The following is a 23,345-nucleotide window of genomic DNA, read 5'->3' as shown; positions in this document are numbered from 1 at the left end:
CTCCAAAACCCTTCCAGTTTCTAACAAAATTCAAACACTTTGGATCTTTCACTATCTCTGAGATCCTCCAATTATAACAGGAAATATGTGAGAACACCGAACTGGAGGCCCTAGCCTTCAGTCTCCCTCAAAGCCTCTACATGATTCATTGCCACATCCTCCTCCTCCCCTCCCCCAGCACAGGCCCCCTTCTTCTCCCCCTCCCCCACTACGGACCCTGCTCCTCCTCGCCCTCCTGCTCCCTCACCATAGGCCCTCGTCAGCAGCAGGGGCCACGGCTCCTTCTTTCCTCACGCACTGTAAGGTCAACTGCCTCGTGAACACAGCAGACATAGCCATGTGTGTCTAATGATTATAAACCTGCCTAAATCATATCACCTCTTAATATCATCAGTCACCTCTGTTAGCGTCCTATCACATGAGAGAAAGGGTGCTCTAAAACCAATTAAAGATTTATTCTGACTTAAAGTTGTTTTGTCACCTAAAACTGAGGGCGTTCATCCCCTGATATTCTGTCTTAGACTAAGGGCTACTTGGCTGGAGCCAGGGCTATTCTTCAGTAATATTTTCCAGAATGAGTCCTGTAGAACTCTACTGATGTCCACAAGATCACAGTGGGGTTTTTTTGGGGGAAAAAAAAGACAGAAAGGAATCCCAAGGTCAAATATATTCAGAATATACTATACATTATGTCTTCCTCTTGAGAGTCATAGACTCTGTGTGTGTGTAGGGGGAAACTGTTTAACTTATTTACTTGGAGCTAGTGTTCCAGAGAAAATCATCTTGAACTATTGCTTTATAGTAATGTCTATTACAGTTTACTGACATCTCATTTTCTATCATCCCTAGAATTTCAGGTCAGCCATTCTTTTAAATGAAACATAAACCCTCTGAAAGTCAGGAATTCTCTGGATGGAGTACAACTCTGTCCCTGGGGTATAAACATTGTGTGCTCACACAGCCTTCACCTAGTGTAACAAATGGGGTATTTTCCTCGACTTCTATTTGTATTATGTTTACTTTGAACGTTTCCTTGAAAACTCTCTACATGAAACGTTGTTGCCTGTCAGGCTCCCTAATAAAGCTGTTTAGCTTTGTTATTTTGTCTTAACTCAGACTTTAGTCATCTGCCTAGAAAGTCACTCTTGGGAATCTCACTCACTCTCTCAGCTGCAAACAGCACCTGTGTTCTGGAACTCCCAAATCTACCTCCTGTCCCAATCTCTTATCTAAACTCTAGCTACCCCCTCTCCATGGGGTGGGATAAATCAGGAGTTTGGGATACTATATATAAAATAGATAATCAACAAGGACCTACTGTATAGCACAAGGAACTATACTCAGTATTTTATAATAACCTGTATGGGAAAAGAATCTGAAAATAAAATAGGTATATATGTATGTATAACTGAATCACTTTGCTGTACACCTGAAACTAACGCATTGTAAATCAACTATACTTCAATTTAAAAAAACAAAACTCTAGTCCCATACAACTTAGCACCTTTGGTTTTATTTTCTTCAACCCACATTAATCAAATTTTGCTTGAATTATCAGCTTTTCCTTAAGGGTAACCATGCATAATCACTATGAAACCTGCTGTGAAACTTCAGCATTCACATAGACAAACCATGAGTCGGAGAACTCATTTTGTTGCTATTAGCTTCAAATAAGTCAAAACCAAATCCTATCATATCAGGCCTGCAACAAAAGTCGCTGGGTTAAACCCCCTGCTTATCATCATACTATGAAAAAAAGAAGAGTTGACATTTAACAGTCACCCCATCCTTTTAGCTTTGAGAACAGTACTGGAGGGATTTCCTGCTGTCTAAATTCAAGCTGGGATTTCAGAGTTAGCTTATTAGCACATTGGGGAAAATGACCCATTAAGATGGTGGGAAGAACAAACCTATCTACTGTTTCTATCCACTGTTTTCTATCAATGGATAGAAAACACAGCTGGTGATGTTTTAAATGAGAATCTTTGTGGTTTCTCACATGCCTAACCTGTATTACATTCTTGCTCAAAAAAGGGCCCCTGTTCCTTCCATCTGTCTTACCAGATTTTGGGTTTGGCTGCGCTGGCTGTGGACTCCCTGGCAATACCGACTCTGCTGACCGCTTTGGGCGCCCTCCTCGGCCTCAACTCCAGTCGGCCTCAATCATCGCAAACAGTTGGCTGAGCCTCTGCTTAACGTCAGGCTCACTGGGGGCACGACAGGACTTCGTGTGCACTCTGATGTGTTCGGCGAGTTTCGACTTATAAATGAAACCCTTGCCGCAGTCTGCACAGGCGAACGGCCTGTCGGGACTGTGGATGCGCTGGTGCCGAAGCATGTGGCCCCTTTCCCGGAAGTTTTTATTGCACTCGGGGCAGCGGAAAGGCCTCTCACCGGTGTGCAGGCCCTGGTGGCTGAGCAGCTGCGCCTTCAAGCGGAAGCTCTTGTCGCACTGGGGACACTGAAAGGGCTTCTCGCCTGTGTGCGTCCTGATGTGCTCCACGAGCTTGGACTGCTTGGCGAAGCCTTTGCCACACTCGCAGGAGAAGGGCATCCGGCCGCCGTGCAGCAGCCGGTGCGCCTTCATGTCGGCCTTCACGCGGTAGCTCTTGCCGCAGTCGGGGCACGGGAAGGGCCTCTCGCCCGTGTGCAGGCGCTGGTGGCTCCGCAGCTGCCCCTTGAGACGGAAACGGCGGCTGCATTCGGGGCAGCCGAAGGGCCGCTCGCCGCTGTGCACGCGGAAGTGCTCGGCCAGCTTGGATGGCCGCGTGAAGCCCTTGCCGCACTCCGCGCACTGGAAGGGCCGCTCGCGGCTGTGCGTGCGCTCGTGCGCCTTCAGGATACCCTTCAGGCGGAAGCTCTTGCCACACTCAGGGCACCCGAAGGGCCGCTCTCCGCTGTGAACCCGCAGGTGCTCGCGCAGCTTGCACGGGTGGGCGAAGTCGCGGCCGCACTCGCCGCAGGAGAGCTGCCTCTCGCCGCCGTGCCGCCTCAGCCGGAAGCCCAGGCCGCACTCCGGGCACGCGAAAGGCTGCTCCTCTGACTGCAGCCGCCGGTGGAGCCGCAGCCGCCCGTGCTGGCGGGAGGCCCGGCCGCACTCGGCGCACCGGAAGGGCCGCTCTGCGCTGTGCACGTGGGTGTGGTCTGGAAGCCCGCACTGCGGGGAGGAGCGCCGGCCGCACGGGCCGCAGGAGGCCGGCCTCTCCGCGCCGGGGCCGGGCTCGAGAGCCTCCGGGCGCTCCTCGCCAGCCGGCATCAGGCCCGGCTTTTCTCCCGAGCGCGGGAGCTCAGCCTGCTCGGAGGCGGCCCCGGCACCCTCTCTCCGGGAGCCTGGCCTCTCCGCGCCGGGAGGGCCCCGGGGGCCTCGCTCGTCGCAGCCGGGGCACTGGGAAGGCCTCGGCCCCGCGCGCAGGTGGTGGGCGTACACTTCACACTCGCTGCCCAGCAGCTGGCTCTCCTCAGGGTGGATTGACAGGGGTCTAAGCAAACACGACTTCCGGCGGAAGCCCCGCCCACATTCTGGACAGCGGAAATGCCTCTGTCCCCGAGGGATGCTCAGCGGCTGTTGTGCCTCGGTTTGTTTGCGGAATTGATTCCAGGCCCTGTGTGGCAGGTCCTTCGAGTGGCTCCCCTGGTGCTGCTCTGAGAGGTTTTTCCAAAAGCCTTCCCCACAGACAGGGCAAGGGTGCTGGAGGCCCTCCCCAGAGGTTTCCTGGAAGCCTGGGGGACCGAGGGTCCTGGGACTTACGACTGTGTCTCTTTGGGTGGGTTCCCTGGAGCTGTGGACTACTGGAACTAGAGCCCGAGTATCATGTCTTTGTGGATTCAGGAGGGCGACGACTTGGTCAGGCCTGAAGGAAACATCTTCACTTTTTCCTAATAAGGGTTCAGAGGAACGCTGGCTCTGAAGAGGATCTACTTGGAAATGGCAGTGGGCTTCTCCTGGTTTCACAGCTTGCTGGCTTCCTGAAATTGAAAAGAAAACTTCAGTCAGTATCCCATCCTGTGACATGACCAAGGCTTATGTGGCCGTAGCAGTGACCTGAGGTGGCCTGGAAGCCCAGCTTCCACTGAACTAAACCGGCAGCTCCTTTCAGTGGGGTCAGTTTCATGACCAGGAGTTTGGTGCGAGTCTGCTGAAACTAAACTGAACAGATCTATCTTAGAATAATATTGAAAAGAGAACATGTAAGTCACAAATGTAGGACCTAAGCTTTGGAATCAGACTGGGTTCGAATCTCATTTGTCCACTGTACAAGCTTTGTCAAACTCATCTCTGGCTTCAGTTCCTTCTCCTGTAGAAATGGAAACAATACATAAGATTGTTGTGAGAACTGTATGAGTTAACGTGGGTAAAGGGCTTAGCGTGGGCCTGGCACACTGCATGTTCCCTGTAAATGTTCACCATTATTATGACATCAGGGCCACCAGACTTGTCCCATTTGGATGCGCAGACATTCCTGGAGTCAAAAAATAATGACAGGGACGTCCCTGGCAGTCCAGTGGTTAATACTTCACCTTCCAGTGCAGGGGGTGCAGGTTCAATCCCTGGTCAGGGAGCTAAGATCTCACATGCCTCCTCGCCAAAAAACCAAAACATAAAACAGAAGCAGTATTGTAACAAATTCAATAAAGACTTAAAAAAAGATAAAATAATGACGGCAGTGTTACTGACAGGCCCTGGCTAACACTATGATTCCGTATACTCCAGGAGCTGTCCTAAGACCAGATGTTCCTCCCTCCTCGTCTCTATTCCTACCAACCTTGTAAAAAGGTTTCTTGGAAGAATTGCTAACAGACAGTAAAATAATTTGTGAAGAAAAACTTTTACTCTCCTGAAAGCAGCAGCTAAAAATTAAACTACTGACAACATTTCTTGGCATGATGCTCCCATTTGACTTTCTCTTTCCATACTTTAATACTGACCCTTAAGAATCCAAAAATCTCAGACTCTCCCATCATGACAAGAAACAAAAGAGGAGTCTCTATTCCTCCCCCCACTACTAAGAATACCTCATATTTGCTGAACTCTTACTGTGCTGCCAGGTATCATTGTGACAGTTTACATACATTAACCCATTTAATCCTATAATGTAGGTACTTTTATTATCTTCACTTTATAGGTCAGGAAACTGAAATACTATGAGGTTGAATAACTTGCCCAAGGTCACCTGGAAAAGGCAAGATCCAGACTCAGGATCCAGAACCCACAATCCTAACAACTATGCTTTACTGCCTTTCTCTAGAATATACCAGGTGTTAAGCCTCAGTCCAGTCAAACAGGAAGTCAAGGTCAGAGAATTGGAGCTAAGAAACCTGAATGGGATGTCTTAAGGACAGGGCCCTGATTCCTTAATACTCACCCACAAACAGCTGTCCCTCAATAACTGGATCCAAATGCAAATCAGCAGAGGTGCAAATTATGTTTCCTGATTTCTGTGATTCTCCCCAGATCCTGAAGAGTTCTCTCCCCTGTTCAAGCCAGGATATTAGTTCTGGTTTGGGAAGTCCATCATCTGTACAGAAAAGTCAAACAGGGTAGTTCGGTTTCCTTGAGCACTAAATTTAAAGCACAATGAGCTGTTTTTAAATTCTCAAATTTACTCCTGGGAAAATGTATGAGAAGAGATTTTTAAAAATAGATTATAGGTTTACACAAAGAAAAGCAGAACTGCCCACACATTATAACAGTGGGTTCCTAATCTACCTGGACCTGTTAGATGACTCTGTGTTTGATTTTGTCTTGGTCCCAATATATCTAGCAATGCTGCATTTTGTCACAGGTTTCTTAAAACTCACCAGTATTGTGCTTTGAGAATTGTGGGACAACCCCTGAGACAACCGGAGATATCTTGGGAATAGGGGGTATATGAAAATAAGAACTGGAGCTTCAGCTAAAATATTCTGAGAAGTACTTCCAGTGACAGTGCTAATCGCAACCTAAAATACAGTTGAGTTCTGCTAGAATAGAAGGGGGTTGCAATGAATGAAATGAACGAATTAAAATATTACAAGATACCCATTTCCCTGTAAAAACTGTTTACGCTGTGTACTTTCAAGTAAAACTTTCTTTCAGTAATATATATATTTAAAAGAACCAAAAGTATGCTTCATGGATTGCTAAAGGGAGATTAGTAGATGGTCCAAATCAGAGAAAGAGGATAAGCTGGGCAATGCTGAGGGATTTTAGGGATAAAATGTCAGAGTGACATATACATTAGCCCTCTGAAATCTGACTTCAACCCCAAAAGAATTCCAAGGCTGCTCTCATGAAAAAAGGAATCACTGTATTTTATTTAAATCCATACACCTAAAACAAATATCATATAATATCGCTTATATGTGGAATCTAGAAAAAAGGTACAGATGAACTTACTTGCAAAGCAGAAATAGAGACACAGATGTAGAGAACAAACATGTGGATACCAAGGGGGGAAGGGGAGGTGAGATGAACTGGGAGATTTGGATTGACATATATACACTACTATATATAAAATAGATAACTAATAAGAACCTACTGTATAACACAGGGAACTCTACTCAGTGCTCTGTGGTGACCTAAATGGGAAGGAAATCTAAAAAAGAGGGGATATATGTATACGTATAACTGATTCACTTTGCTGTACAGCAGAAACTAACACAACACTGCAAAGCAACTATACTCCAATAAAAATTAATTAAAAAAATAAATCCATACACGTATTCTCAATCTTCATCTGGGTTGAACTCTCAGCATCTTTTAAAATAAAACAATTTTTCAAAAAAAATTAAGAAAGCAAGTCCATTTACAAGAACATCAAAAAGAGTAAAATACTTAGGAAAAAATTTAATAAAAGAAACATAAGACTTACAGAATACAAATCATAAAATGTTGTTCAAAGTAATTTTAAAAGTCCTAAAAAAAAAAAGTACTAAATAAATGAAATGATATCCCATGTTCATGAATTGGAAGACTTAGTACTGTTAAGATGACCATATTCCCCAAGCCCCATCTGCCCTTTTTTTTTTTTTGGCAGAAATTGACAAACTGATCCTAAAGCAATGGTAATTAAAACAGTGTGGTACTGGCACAAGACTAGACATATATAGATCCATGAAACAGACTTGAGGATCCAGAAATAAACGCTGACATTTACTGTTAATTGGTTTTCCAAAAGGGTGCCAAGATAATTCAATGGGGGAAAGAATAGTCTTTTCAACAAATGGTGTAGGGACAACTGGATATCCATATGCAAAAGAGGCTGGATCCCTATATCACACAGTGTGAAAAAATTAACTCAAAATGGATCAAAGAAGGAAAAAAAAGGATCAAAGACCTAAATATATGTACTAAAGCTATAAAACTCTTAGAAGAAAACATAGGAGTGGATCTTTGTGACACTGAATTAGGCAATGGCTTCTTAGATATGACACCAAAAGCTCAAGCAACAAAAGAAAAAATAAATGGGAATTCATCAAAACTTAAAACTTTTGTGCTTCAAAGGACTCCATCAAAAAGGGAACAGGGGGCTTCGCTGGTGGCGCAGTGGTTGAGAGTCCGCCTGCAGATGCAGGGGACATGGGTTCGTGCCCTGGTCCAGGAGGATCCCACATGCCGCGGAGCGGCTGGGCCCGTGAGCCGTGGCCGCTGAGCCTGCGCGTTCGGAGCCTGTGCTCCGCAACGGGAGAGGCCACAGCAGTGAGAGGCCCGTGTACCACAACAACAACAACAACAAAAAAAGGGAACAGGTAACCCAAGAAACAGAGAAAATATCTGCAAATCATATATCTGATAAGGGTTCAGTATTCAGAACAAATAGAGAACACTTATAACCCAACAATAAAAAGACAAATAGCCCACTATAAAAATGGGCAAAGTATTTGAATAGACATTTCTTCAAAGATGATACACAAATGAAAAGATGCTCAACATGATTAACCATTAAGGAAATGCAAACCAAACCCACATTGATACACCACTTCACATCCATTTGATCTTTTGTTGTTTCTTCATTGCTGCGCGTGGGCTTTCTCTAGTTGTGTCGAGCAGGGGCTACTCTTCACTGTGGTGTGTGGGCTTCTCATTGCAGTGGCTTCTCTTGTTGTGGAGCACGGGCTCTAGGAGCATGGGCTTCAGTAGTTGTGGCACGTGGGCTCAGTAGTTGTGGCTCGTGGGCTCTAGAGCGCAGGCTCAGTAGTTGTGAAGCACGGGCTTAGTTGCTCCACGACATATGGGATCTTCCCAGACCAGGGATCAAACCCATGGCCCCTGCACTGGCAGGCGGAATCTTAACCACTGCGCCACCATAGAAGTCCACATCCATTTGATCTTGATGCTTGGAACATTCTTTTTGGGTGGCACAGGGTTCATGTCACAAGATTATTTTTCTTTCCTCTATTGATTCAATTACTTTAATTGGTTCTTCACTAACAATGAAAATAATGTAATATCTTGTATTAATGTTTCAGAAACACTGTATAGAAACTGGAAATCTTAATTATGTCAGACGCTGGCAAGAGAAGTGGAGGGAATATAGGAGAACTAATTACCTTCGTAGACTGAAAGATAAAGAGATATAATGTAAAGTTCATGAAACATGATCTAGAAGTTTATTATTTAAATTATAAAGGTGGCCAACAGAGGCATTAAAAAACTATCAGGGGCTTACCTGGCAGTCCAGTGGTTAAGACTCCACACTGCCAATGCAGGGGGCATGGGTTTGATCCCTGGTTGGGGAACTGGGATCTCACAAGTCACGCAGTGTGGCCAAAAGATAAAACAACAAATATATGTGTGTGTGTGTGTATGTGTGTGTGTGTGTGTGTGTGTGTGTGTGTGTGTGTATGGAACAAATTGGAAAGAAATATTTGTAACATAGATAATAAAATTTTTTTTTAAAGTTAAAAAAATTTTTAAAAAACTATCAAAATTTCGGAAGAAGGGGGAAAAAGGAGATAGAAGAGGGATAGTATAAGTAAGTGAAACCCTCATTTTTCACAGTAAGGAGTTAAACTCAATAACCAAGAAATACAGGTGTAAGCACAATAGACTGTAGTAAACTGCAGTAAAAACTAAAACAGAAATGATTAACATGGTTGCCTTTGGGGAATTAACTGAGTGAGGGGTGAGGCAAGAGACTTATCATTCATTTTGATGCTTCTCCAAACAGATTGATTTTTTAAAAAACATATTTAATAGTAAAATACAAAGACTAAGTAAGCAAAAAGACTAAAAAGAACACCATTACCGTAACCATGCAAAAACAACTGCGGGTAAACACCTATGTATAGCCTTCCAAAATCTCATTGCAGGGAAAAATAACATTAGCTTTTTTGAGGTATATGGACACCACTGTAAAAGTTGACAGGTAGGAACATCCTAGGTTAAAGATATACAGGGTACTTTATGGATATAGGCAAGGTATGTATCCATGTTGAAAAATCATGGCAACCTGTAAGTATATAGTGATTAAAAGCCCTGACATATATTTAGTCATCTCTGACCACCTTACATTACATGCTGTCACAAATATTCTCATGTAGCAACATCTACCCTTGAGTAAGGATTAGCAATGCTTACAGATATTAACAAAAGACTCTGCATAAAAATGCCTTTCTGAGTTAATTTCTGAGAAATCTGGCTACCTGACAAACAGGAGTATGGAGTGACTGAAACCCCTAACAGGACCCAGTTCCATGCCTCAGCCACAGTTAAACACTTCTTACCTAGAGAAACAAGAATCTCATAATTGGTTCTCATTACTTGCTTGTAAAGCTCCTTCTGCCATGGCTCTAGATCCCGCCATTCTTGCTCGGAGAAATAAACGGCCACATCCTCAAAAGTCAGAGGTAACTGAAATTATAGGCATAATACACATGCAGTCATAATGGCTTCAAAACTCCAGTTCCTTTTCATCAATTTAAGAGTTTCGCAGTGGACAGTGTTTTTGTCCGTTAGGCAGCTTCTTCCTTGGGAACTGCTCCTTCCCTGACTCCCATCATGTGGTTCTGTTGGTGACCATGACCACCCCCTTCCACTTGTTTCTCTATGCCTGTTCCAACTACATATGCATATGTATAGCATGGACCTCTTTCTTTTTCTTCTTCTTTTTTTAAACAAAAATGGGAACAAATCACTGTGTAACTTCTTTCACTTAACTTGTCATCTTTCCAGGTCAATTTACATAAGCAAAATCGGTTTTTTGTTAATTGCGTTATATTCCATGGGTACACATACTCCACTGATGACACATATATTGTTTCCATTTCCTTTATAAATTACCAACAATGCTCTGATATGCTTCCTTATATATTAGTGGTTTACTTCTGCAGGAAAAGGCTAAATAAAAAGGAGGCCTACTAAATCAAAGGATAGAAACATCTTCAGTTTACGAGATACCACTAGATTGCCTTCCAAAAAGAATCCAGCACTTTTACCCTTGCTAATAAGAGACATTTCTTTACACCTTTGCCAGCACAGGATGTTCTGAAACCTTATTTGTTTGTTTGTTTATTGGCCAACATGATAGGTAAAATATTCTATTTCATTGTTTTATTTATTTATTTTTAGGCTTCTCTGTGAGCCATGCAGGATCTTAGTTCCCCCACCAGGGATTGAACCTGTGCCCCCTGCATTGGGAACGCAGAGTCTTAATCACTGGACCACCAGGGAAGTCCCCTGTACTTCATTATTTTAATTTGCATTCATTTGTGAGGCTTAGCAACATTTTCATATTTGGCGGGGAGGGGGGGTTCCACTTATCTTTGTGCATGCCTGTTCACATCCTTTGCTCGACGTTTTAGTGGGCTCCTATAATTTGAATTAACTTTCTTACATTAGGGTTAATAATCCTTTGACTAGTTAACAAACATTTTCTTCTAGTTTATCATTTGTATTTTGACTTTCTCTTCTGCCAAAGAGAATATTTTGACCCTTTTATTTAGTTAAAACCTGAGTCTTTTCCATATTGTTTCCAGCTTTTACTTTCATTTTTTGTATTTGTCACAATCAAAAAATTATACAAATATTCTACTGAATTTTTTTCACAATTAGATTTGCAGCTTAATTCTACAGATGATATTGGTATCTTTATTTATGTACAGCCAATCACAGAACACTAATAAATGCACCACTCTTTCTCCTTAGATTGAAATCCTGACCTTCACCTTTGCATATATTAGATTTTCACATGTATGTGAATCTATATATTGTTATACTATCTATACATATCTGATTACAGTACCTATGCAATGTTATAAGTGCCCCCCCACACCCATTCTTTGTCAAGCTACTGCTGTTAATTTCTGGAACATTCATTCTTCCTTACAAATTCTAAAATAATTTTGTCCAGTTTAAAAAAAAGTACATTGGGATTCAATTTTAATTAAATTTATATGTGTATTTAGGAAAGATTGAGCTCATCTAGGAACATGTTCTACCACTCATTTGATCTTGCTTCCTATCCTTTAATAAACTTAATGATTTTCTTCATAAATGTTCTGAATCTTTTTTATGAACTTTATTTCTGGTATTGTGTAGTTTTCCCAACAATTATAAATGGGACCACCTCTGCCACTTCAAATCATTACTACTAGTATTTTTAAAAAACTGATTTTTGTAAACTTATTTTATATCCAATTAATATACCATATTTGTTTATCAATTCTAATAGTATTAAGGTTTTGGTGGAACCAATCATAGTTCTCAGATAATTTCCCCATCTCTTTTCAAAGTACGTGCACTGCTTTTATCTCATACTGTTGTACTTACTAGAACCTCTTTTGTGGCTTCAGGGTTTAGTACCTTGATTTGGAAGACTTTCCCTATTCTAAAATTATAAAAGATATTCTGGTATATTATAACAATAAGGCACATAATTCTTTTTCCAAAGAGATATTAAATTGTCACAAAACTTACTGATGATTCTTTTACCATTGTGTTGGGATTGCTTTTTCATAAACTAGTTTTCCATTTATACTTGGTTATATTTTTGTTCCACTGGTGGTTTTGTCTATTCTTGCTCCAATACTGGACTGTTTAATTCTTATAGTTTTATCAAATGATTTGCTATTTAAGAGGATATGGCCATCTACCACCACCTTGATCATTTTTTTAAAGGAAACTGTCCTGACCTTCCTTGTCTATTTTCTCTTCTAAATAAACAGGAGAAATATTTTGTCAAATTTATATAAATTCTATTGGGATTCTGATAGGAATATACTAAGTATATGAATTAATTTTGAGAGAAGTGGGTCTCTAAATTATGGGATCTTCCCATCCAGAAACATATATTTATCTAGATTTTTTTATTTTCTTTAGTAAAATTTATTGTTTTCTTCATATAGATCTTATATAATTCTTGACAGATTCATTCCTAGGGATTTTAGAGTTCTGGTTGCTACTATGAGAACTGAACTGAATAGGAATATACAAAGCACACACATGCATACCCTTCAAGCACCAGCTGCCTCAGATTACCCTGTGGTGAGCCCTACCTATTCACACCTGGTGTTACAACTTGCCATCTAATTTCAGATAATGTCCCTTCCACTACTTCACAATAACTCAAAAGCTCCATCCCTTCTTGCACCCACTTCCACAGGCAAATTTCAGATTGTTTTTAAGGTAATTATTTCTTAATCATTTAACATGCATAAAACTGTGCTGTTTTTATTGTTTCTATCTTTTCTTTTTAACTTGTCACTGACAAACTTTTTGAGTGTTGTGTACCTAACCCCATTTCTCCCATAAGCTCTGTGGTTTTTACTGCATGATTTTGCACTGCACTGTGATTTTTAGAAATGCATATGATGTATGATGGCAGAATTCATTACTTTTAAAATGTTTTCCAAAAATGCTCAAAAAGGCTTCACTGTTTCTTTCTTTAATCTTCAGAAGTGTGAAAGATCCAAAAAATTACAGAGTACATTATAGCGAGCCTCTGAGTATTTACCATTGATTTCACAAATTTACCGTTATAGCGAGCCTCTGAGTATTTACCACTGATTTCACAAATTTAACATTATAGCGAGCCTCTGAGTATTTACCACTGATTTCACAAATTTACCGTTATAGCGAGCCTCTGAGTATTTACCACTGATTTCACAAATTTACCGTTATAGCGAGCCTCTGAGTATTTACCACTGATTTCACAAATTTAACGTTATAGCGAGCCTCTGAGTATTTACCACTGATTTCACAAATTTAACGTTATAGCGAGCCTCTGAGTATTTACCACTGATTTCACAAATTTAACGTTATAGCGAGCCTCTGAGTATTTACCACTGATTTCACAAATTTACCGTTATAGCGAGCCTCTGAGTATTTACCACTGATTTCACAAATTTACCGTTATAGCGAGCCTCTGAGTATTTACCACTGATTTCACAAATTTACCGTTATAGCGAGCCTCTGAGTATTTATCACTGATTTCACAAATTTACCGTTATAGCGAGCCTCTGAGTATTTACCACTGATTTCACAAATTTACCGTTATAGCGAGCCTCTGAGTATTTACCACTGATTTCACAAATTTACCATTATAGCGAGCCTCTGAGTATTTACCACTGATTTCACAAATTTACCATTATAGCGAGCCTCTGAGTATTTACCACTGATTTCACAAATTTAACATTATAGCGAGCCTCTGAGTATTTACCACTGATTTCACAAATTTAACATTATAGCGAGCCTCTGAGTATTTACCACTGATTTCACAAATTTAACATTATAGCGAGCCTCTGAGTATTTACCACTGATTTCACAAATTTAACATTATAGCGAGCCTCTGAGTATTTACCACTGATTTCACAAATTTAACATTTTTTCTTCAGACTTCCTTCTCAAGAAATTGAATTTGACAGATAAAACTCAAAGCCCCCTCGGTCCCCACTTCAATCTTATTCTTACACTCAGTCCTATTCACCTCCCTTCTGAGACACAACCATGTTGATGCATGTGGTACGTTTTCAGCTCATGTTTTTAATTTTTTTAATATACATACGTATCTATAAATAATATATAGTATTGCTTTGTCTTTTATACACAAATGCTTTATTATACTGCAACTTGCATTTTTCATGCAACATTTTGAGATCTGTCCATCTTGATATACATAGAACTGATTTATTTTAATTTTGTATAGTGTTCCATTGTCTGAATGTCACAATTTTTAATTCATGCTTTTATCCATTGACCATTTGCTTTTAGTTCTATGAACTGCCTGTTCATATCCTTTGCCTGTATTTTTACTGGGTTATTTGTCCTTTCATTTCTAAGATTTCTTTATATAATTTGTGTATTAACTGTTGACTACATTAGTTTACAAATACTTTCTCCTAGTGTATCTCTTAGCTTTTATTTTTACTTAAGCTGTCTTATATTTATATTGTATATAAATTTTCAATTGTAATGCAATATATCAATCTTTTCTTAGTTCATTTTGCCCTTTGTGGTTTAAGAAATTTTCTTCTACGCTAAGATTATGAAGATATCCTACATTTCCTTCCAAAAGACTGAAGTTTTACTTTTCATGTTTAGATTTTTAATTTATCTGGAACATAATTTTTTTATGGTATACAGCAATGATCTACCTTAATGTTTTTTTCCAAATGGAAAAGTCAGTTGTCCCAACACCACTTCTGAAGTTCTCCGAATTAGATTCCCAGGGCTGCTGTCACAAAGTACCACAAACTTGGCGGCTTAAAACATTAAATATTTATTCTCTCATAGTTCTGGTAGTTAGAAATCTGAAATCAAAGTGTCAGCAGAGCTATGCTCTCTCTGAAGCCTTTAGGGGAGAATCTGTTCCATGCCTTTCCCTTTGCTTCTGGTGGTGGTTGTTGATATGTGGCATTTCTCAGCTTGCAGCTGCATAGTTCCATCTCTGCCTCCACTGTCACAGGGCCTTCTCCCTTTGTGTGTCTGGGTCTCTGTGACTCTGCTCCTCTTCTTATAAAGACACCACTCATGATGGATTAAGAACCTGTCCTACTCCAGTATGATCTCATCATAACGAATTTCATCTGCAGCAACCCTACTCCTATTTAGGTCACAATCTGAGGTTCGGGGAAGTACATGTATTGGGGGAGACACTATTCAACTCAGTACTCTGCTCTGGGGTCCTCTTTGGGTTTCTTCCGCTCCATGTGACTACCCCTGCACAAAACAGTACTGTATTAATTCTATGGATTTACTGTAAATTTTATTATCTGCTAGGGCAAGTCCCCGTTATTCTTCTTTTCCGCATCATATTTTGACCTTTATTTTTCCAAACGAAATTTAGAATCCGTTTATATAATTTACAAAAATCTTACTGCCATTTTGATGAAGTTGCAGTAAATTTATATATTAACTTGGAAGGAAAGTATCATCTTTATTATATTTAATAATATAATAAATAATAATTTATAGTCTTCCCATTTATGGGCATGATTTACCTCCTGTTTACAGGCATATCTCATCTTACTGTGCTTTGTGCTTTGTAAAAAATGCAGGTACTGCATTTGTTACAAACTGAAGGTCTGTGGCAACCCTGTGTCGAACAAGCCTATTGGTGCCATTTTTCCAACAGCATTTGCTCACTTCATGTCTGTGTGTCACTCTTTAGTAATTCTCACAATATTTCAAACTTTTTCATTATTATTGTATTTGTTATGGTGATTTGTGATCAGTGATCTTTGATGTCACCTTTTTTTTTTTTTTGACTGTGTTGGGTCTTCATTGCTGTGCGCGGGCTTTCTCTAGTTGTGGCGAGCGGGGGCTACTCTTCGTTGCGGTGCACAGGCTTCTCATTGCCGTGGCTTCTCTTGTGGCGGAGCACGGGCTCTAGGTGTGCGGGCTTCAGTAGCTGCGGCATGTGGGCTCAGTGGTTGTGGCTCGCGGGCTCTAGAGCGCAGGATCAGTAGTTGTGGCGCACGGGCTTAGCTGCTCCACGGCATGTGGTATCTTCCCAGACCAGGGCTCAAACCCATGTCCCCTGCATTGGCATGCGGATTCTTAACCACTGCGCTACCAGGGAAGCCCTGATGTTACCATTTTAATTGTGTTTGGGTGCCATGAGCCGTGCCCATATAAGACGGCAAACTTAATCAATCCATGTATGTGTTTTGGGACTTCCCTGGTGGCACAGTGGTTAAGAGTCCACCTGCCAATGCAGGGGACATGGGTTCAAGCCCTGGTCCGGGAAGATCCCACATGCTGTGGAGCAACTAAGCCTGTGTGCCACAACTACTGAGCCTGTGCTCTAGAGCCCGTGAGCCACAACTACTGAGCCCGCGTGCTGCAACTACTGAAGCCCACGCACCTAGAGCCCGTGCTCCGCAACAAGAGAAGCCACCTTAATGAGAAGCCCGCACACTGCAACCAAGAGTAGCCCCTGCTCGCTGCAACTAGAGAAAGCCTGCTCGCTGCAACTAGAGAAAGCCCGCGCGCAGCAACAAAGACCCAACACAGCCAAAAATAAATACATTTATCAAAAAAAAGTTATTAAAAAAAATGTGTGTGTTCTGACTGCCCCACGGACTGGCCCATCTCTCTCCCTCTCCTCGGGCCTCTTTATTCCCTGAGATAGAACAATACTGAAATTAGGCCGCTTAATAACCCTACATTATTAAGTGTTCAAGTGAAAGGAAGAGTCACACATCTCTCACTTTAAATCAAAAGCTAGAAATGATTAAGCTTAGTGAGGAAGGCACATGGAAAGCTGAGACAGGCTGAAAAGCGAGGCCTCTTGTGTCAGTTAGCCAAGTTGTGAATGCAAAGGAAAAGTTCTTGAAGGAAATAAAGTGCTACTCGGTGAACACACAAATGATAAGAAAGTAAAACAGCCTTACTGCTGATACAAAGCAAGTTTTAGTGGTCTAGAGAGAAGATTAAACCAGCCACAACATCGCCTTAAGCCAAAGCCTAATGCAGAGCAAGGTCCTAACTCTTTTCAATGCTATGAAGCCTGAGACGTGTGAGGAAGCTGCAGAAGAAAAGTGTGAAGCCAGCAGAGCACAGTTTATGAGGCCGAAGGAAAGAAGCCGTCTCCTAAACATAAATGTGCAAGGTGCATCAGCAAGTGATGGTGTAGAAGCTGCAGCAAGTTCTCCAGACCTAGCTAAGATAATTAATGAAGGTGGCTATACTAAACAACAGATTTTCAATATAGACAAAACAGCCTAATATTGGAGAAAGATATCTTCTAGGACTTTCATAGCTAGAGAGGAAAGTCAATGCCTGGCTTCAAAGTTTCAAAGGACAAGCTGAGTCTCTGTTGGGAGCTAAATGCAGCTGGTGACTATAAGTTGAAACCCCTGTTCATTTACCATTCCAAAAATCCTAGGGCCCTTAACAATTATGCTAAATCAACTCTGCCTGTGCTCTAGAAATGGAACATCAAAGCCTGGGTGACAGCACAGCTGTTTACAACATGATTTACCAAATATTTTAAGCCCACTATTGAGACCTACTGCTCAGGAAAAAAGATTCCTTTCAAAATATTACTGCTCATTGACAATGCACTTGGTCACCCAAGAGCTCTGAAGGAGATATATAAGGCATGTTGTTTTCATGCCTGCTAACACAATATCCATTTTGCAGCCTATGGATCAAGGAGTAATTTCGACTTTTAAGTCTTATTATTTAAGAAATACCTTTCATAAGACTATAGTTGCTATACATAGTGATTCCTCTGATGGATCTGGGCAAAGTAAATTGCAAATCTTTTGGAAAGGATTTATCCTTCTAGATGCCACAAAGAACATTCATGATTCATGGGAAGAAGCTGAAATATCAATGTTAACAGGAGTTTGGAAGTTGATTCCAACCTTCATGGATGACTTTGAGGGGTTCAAGACTTCAGTGGAGGAAGTAACTGCAGATGTGGTGGAAACAGCAAGAGAACTAGAATTCGAAGTGGAGCCTTGAGGGTGTGACTGAATTGCTGTAACCCCATGATAAAACTTTAACAGATGAGGAGTTGCTTCTTACGGATGAGCAAAGACAGTGGTTTCTCCAGATGAAATATACTCCTGCTGATGCCATTTAGATTGTTGAAATGACAACAAAGGATTTAGAATATTACATAAACTTGGTTGATAAAGCAGTGGCAGGGCTCAAGAGGACTGACTCCAAATTTGAAAGAAGTGCTACTGTGGGTAAAATGCTATTAAACAGCATTGCATGCTACAGAGAAACGACTCCTGAAGAGTCAACTGATGCAGCAAACTGCACTGTTGTCTTATTTTAAGAAATTGCCACATGCCAACCTTCAGTAACCACCACGCTGATCAGTCAGCAACCATCAACAAGGAGCCAAGACCCTCCACCAAGCAGAAAGATTACAACTTGCTCCAGGCTCAGAAAATGATTAGCAATTTTAGCCAGAGTATTTTTAATTAAGGTTTGTACATTGTTTTTTAAGACTTAATGCTACTGCACACTTAACACACTACAGTACAGTATAAACATAACTTTTATATGCACTGAGAAACCAAAAAAATCGTGACTTCCTTTACTGTGATACTTGCTTTATTGCAGCAGTCTGAAACCAAACCCAAAATATCCCCAAGGTATGCCTGTTATTAATAATTTTTTCTATAAAGGTGTTACAGGGGCTTCCCTGGTGGCACAGTGGTTGAGAGTCCGCCTGACGATGCAGGGGACACGGGTTCGTGCCCCGGTCCGGGAAGATCCCACATGCCGCCGAGCGGCTGGGCCCGTGAGCTATGGCCGCTGAGCCTGCGCGTCCGGAGCCTGTGCTCCGCAACGGGAGAGGCCACAACAGTGAGAGGCCCGCGTACCGCAAAAAAAAAAAAAAAAAGGTGTTACATATCTTTTATATATTTAGTCCTAGGTATTATGGTTTTTGTTGAGATTGTTAACGGTATCTTAAAAGTAATGATCTCATGAATTCATTTAGTAATCTGAAAAAATGCTCAATATGTAAGCTTATAGAGAAAAACATAAAACCTCAATTTCAACAAAACACTAATCAAATAATGTGTACCCTACTTAGGTTTTTATATCTTCTTCCTTCCAACGTGTCCTCCTTCCTTCTTACACTCAACACAAACTTCAACACGTTAGCGTTAAATTCTGCCATTTAAGTCCCTGCCAACCATCATTTCAACCATTCAGAATCTTAAATCTTTTCAAACACTTGTTCTAAATTCAGTAACTATAATGTAAAACTGGCTGAACTAGTTAACATGCATTGCCGGCCCCAGACCAACTTCGATCCTATCTCTCATCCGCCCGTCTCACGCACAGGCGCCCCCGGCCCAGACTCCGCCAGTTCCACGATCGGCTTTGTTTAGGGCTTTGGACACGCACGAGCCCAAGGGGCGGCGTTCACCGGCTCAGTCCAGGGTCCAGACCCCACCGCAGGCGCTAAGCGCGACCCTCAGACCCCGCCCCACCCGTCCGCCTCCGCCCCGGGAGGACCCCAGGATGCCGGCCCGCCGAGCCGGAACCCGAGGACCCTCCCAGATCCCCGAGCCGGGCGTCCGCGCGGGGAGCCCCTCTTACCGGAGCCGGCTCGGCCATGGGCCCTCGCGGTCCCACCTGGCCCCGGACCGGGTTACAGCCAAGCCAGGAGTCCCTGCTGCCCGCGGCACCTTCCCAGCGGCAGCGGCGACCGCGGCCTCCCACCCCGCCGCTGCTCGCCGACCTGCAGGCCCAGCGCAGGCGCGGTGCACGCTGGGACTCGCGGCCGCTCTGCCCCACAGCGGCCCCCTGCGGCCTGGAGGAGCGAGCGCTGTCTGCAGTGGCAGCCCGCGCCGTGCAGACCGGTGTCAGTCGCAAGCCGCAGCCGTCCGGGGGTGACCGATCCTCGCACTCTCTTGGGGGACCCAGAGGAGGGAGACGGAGATGCAGACGGAAAGAGGGGGAAATGCAGCGTCAACTGCAAATGGATGGATAGTATACTCGCTATTAACTGAGATAGAAACAATGAGAGGGAGTACAGGGGTTTGATTCCTCCCCAAAGCCAACCCCAGTCAAGGATTAGGTTCAAGGGGTCATCTGTGAGGTGATCTCAGGAACCAAGTCAGGGAGGTGAGAAATCAAGGGGCATTAAGCATTAACGAGCAGGTCCCCCCCGTCGGCAACTGGGAGTCCATTCTGCTGGGGACTCAGAGGGTGCAGATCATCCCTCAGAATGGTCCTGCCAAGGGTGAGGAGGCTGGGTATTCATCCTCAGGAAGTCAGGCAGAGTCATGACATCGCTTTCCCCATGGACTTACATTAGGAACATGACTCATAGTCTATAAAGTTCAAGAAATGGTCTATAACCTAAATATGAAATGGATCTTTTTTTTTTTGCGGTACGCGGGCCTCTCACTGCCGTGGCCTCTCCCGTTGCGGAGCACAGGCTCCGGACGCGCAGGCTCAGCGGCCGTGGCTCACGGGCCCAGCCGCTCCGCGGCACGTCGGATCCTCCCGGACCGGGGCGCAGAACCGTGTCCCCTGCATCGGCAGGCGGACTCTTAACCACTGCGCCACCAGGGAAGCCCTGAAATGGATCTTAAATTTACTCTGCCTTTCACTCTTAAGCAGCCAGTATGGTTGAACTGCTTAGATATATGTAATTGCTATCCCTAACTTAAAGGTTTTCTTAAGGAACAATACTGTATATATACAATTTAGCAACAATAAAGCAAATTTTAAAAGAAGTGAAAGTTGTCCATAATTCTGGTATTCTAATGTAAATGCTCGATTTTGCTTCATATAGACTTCCAGTCTCTGTCCACAGACATGTTCTTTTTATATGGTTCTGAGACACACATAATTTTTTGTCTTTTTATCTTTCACTTACCATACCAACGTTTTCCATATTTCTCATAATCTCATAATTATACTTTTAAATGGCTGCAATTTAAGGTAGTGTATTAATCTGCTAGGGCTGCCATACCAAAGTACCATGGACTGTTTAACCGCGGGTTAAACAACAGAAATTAATTTTCTCACAGTTCTGGAGGCCAGAATTCCAAGATCAAGGTGTCAGCAGTGTTTGTTTCCTCTGAGGACTCTCTCCTCGGCTTGCAGATGGCTGCGCTTCTCCCTGTGACCTCCCATGGTTGTCCCTCAGTCTGGGTGTTCTCGGTCCCAATCTCCTCTTATAAGGACACCTGTCACATTGGATTAGGGCTGACCCATAACACCTTGTTTTACCTTAATTACCTTTTTAAAGGCCCTATCTCTAAATATAGTCACATTCTGAGGTACTGGGGGGTCAGGACTTCAACAAATGAATTTTGGGGGACTTCCCTGGTGGTCCAGTGGCTAAGACTGCGCTCCCAATGCAGGGGGCCTCAGGCTTGATTCCTGGTCAAGGAACTAGATCCCACGTGCCACAACCAGAAAGATTCCTCATACCACAACTAAAAGATCCCACATGCTGAAGCAAAGATCCCGCGTGCTGCAACTAAGACCTGGTGCAGTCAAATAAATAAATTTTTTTAAAGAATTTTTGGAAACACAATTAAGCCCGTAACAGGTAGGGTAGTGTGAAGTATTTAGCGGCAGTTTAAAAATTTTGTGGCCATAAATAATATTGCTTGAATATTTTTATACACACAGTCTTAAGATACAAAAAGTACAAAGTGCAAAGGATAGACCAATACATTAAATTAGATTAAAATTTAAAACTTTGCTGAAAGGGAAAACCCTGCAACCTAGCATACTCTACCCAGCAAGATTATCCTTTAGAATTGAAAGAAAGTTAAAGAACTTTTCAGACAAGCAAAAACTGAGTTCATCAGCACTAAACCTACCCTAAAAGAAATGTTAAAGGGTCCTCTTTAAGTGGAAAAGAAGAGTCTATAACAAGAAGCAATAATCTAGAGGAAAGGAAAAATCCCACCAGTAAAGACAAATATATAGTATAGGCTGAGGATCAACCACTTAAGCTAGTATGAAGATTAAAAGACAAAAAAATGTAAAATTGACTATAACTACAATAATCAGTAAAGGGATAAACATGAAGTAGTAGAAGATGACATCAAAAACACAAGATGTGGGGGAGGCGAGGAAAAGTGGAGATCTTTTAGAATGTGTTTGAACTTAAATGACTACCTGGTTAAAACAAATAGATATTATTATAGGTAAACATATATGACTCCTGTGTAACCACAAATCAAAAACCTACAATAATTACACAAAAAAGGAGAGAGAATGGGACACAAGCATACCGCTAAAGAAAATCATCAAACCACAAGGGAAGAAACTAAACGGAGAACAGAAGAACAGAGAACTACAAAAGCAACTGTAAAACAAGTAACAAATGGCAATAAGTACATACTTATCAATAATTACTTTAAATGTCAATGGACTAAATGCTCCAATCAAAAGACATCGGGTAGCTGATTGGACAAAAATAACAAGACCCATCTATATGCTGCTTACAAGAGACTAACCTCAAAGCTAAAGAAACACACAGACTGAAAGTGAGGAGATGGAAAAAGATATTTCAAGCAAATGGAAATGACAAGAAAGCAGGGGTAGCAATACCAATATCAGAAAAAATATACTTTCAAACCAAGTCTGTAACAAAAGACAAAGAAGGGTATTATATGATGGTAAAGGGATCAATACAAGAAGAGGATATGACACTTGTTAACATATATGCACCCAATACAGGAGCACCTAAATATATAAAGCAAATATTAACAGACATAGAGGGAGAAATTAACAGTAATACAATAATAGTAAGGGATTTTAACACCCCACTTGCATCAATGGACAGAAGATCTGGAGATGCTCAACATCGCTAATTATGAGAGACAGGCAAATCAAAACCACAATGAGATATCACCTCACACCTGTCAGAATGGCTATCATCCAAAAGTCTACAAATAGCAAATGTTGGTGAGGATGTGGAAAAAAGGAAAACCTTTTATGCTGTTGGTAGGAATGGAAATCGGTGCAGCCACTGTGGAAAACAGTATGGAGATTCCTCAAAAAAAACTAAAAATAGAACTACCATATAATCCAGCAGTTCCACTATTGGGTATATATCAGAAGAAAATGAAAACACTAATTGGAGAAGATACATGAACCCCAATGTTCACAGCAGCACTATTTACAATAGCCAAGATACGGAAGCAGTGTAAGTGTCCATCAACAGAAAAATGGATAAAGAAGAAGTGATACACACCCACACACCCACCCCCCCCACACACACTGTAATGTTACTCAGCCATAAAAAAGAATGAAAATCTGCCATTTGCAGCAGTGTGGATGGACCTAGCGGGTATTATGCTTAGTGAAATAAGTCAGGCAGAGAAAGACGAATACTCTCTATATTATCACTCATATGTGGAATCTAAAAAGTAAAATAAATGAATGATATAACAAAACAGAAAAGGACTCACAGATATAG

The 23,345-nt window shown here is 42.0% G+C and overlaps 1 protein-coding gene across 2 annotated transcripts; it reads right to left on the bottom strand.

Annotated features, from left to right (window-relative positions):
* Nucleotides 1-654: 654 nt before the first annotated feature.
* On the bottom strand, nt 655-20,019 carry ZNF786 (zinc finger protein 786). 2 transcript variants are annotated; one of them, XM_049714722.1, is made up of 4 exons: nt 19,498-20,019; nt 9,706-9,828; nt 5,364-5,516; nt 655-3,966 (listed from the first exon to the last, which is right to left on the bottom strand). In XM_049714722.1, exons 1-4 carry the CDS (start codon nt 19,508-19,510, stop codon nt 2,144-2,146), a joined length of 2,112 nt encoding a protein of 703 aa, XP_049570679.1. In that variant the 5' UTR covers nt 19,511-20,019; the 3' UTR covers nt 655-2,143. The 2 variants fall into 2 exon arrangements, with proteins under 2 accessions (XP_049570679.1, XP_033268595.1); XM_033412704.2 differs by having other exon boundaries at nt 9,706-9,832; nt 19,493-20,015.
* Nucleotides 20,020-23,345: the final 3,326 nt, after the last annotated feature.

The sequence above is a fragment of the Orcinus orca genome, chromosome 9 (assembly GCF_937001465.1).
Source record: "Orcinus orca chromosome 9, mOrcOrc1.1, whole genome shotgun sequence".
Lineage (NCBI taxonomy): Eukaryota > Metazoa > Chordata > Mammalia > Artiodactyla > Delphinidae > Orcinus > Orcinus orca.
Note: the sequence above shows the minus strand (reverse complement) of the source record. Positions and strands in the feature narration are given on the sequence as shown.

What these genes read in the sequence shown, in the direction of transcription:
- ZNF786 (XM_033412704.2), bottom strand. An exon ending in TGAGATTCTTGTTTCTCTAG is followed by an intron (nt 5,517 to 9,705) that starts GTAAGAAGTGTT and finishes TTTTCTGTACAG; the next exon opens with ATGATGGACTTCCCAAACCA. An exon ending in TGAGGGACAGCTGTTTGTGG is followed by an intron (nt 3,967 to 5,363) that starts GTGAGTATTAAG and finishes TTTCAATTTCAG; the next exon opens with GAAGCCAGCAAGCTGTGAAA.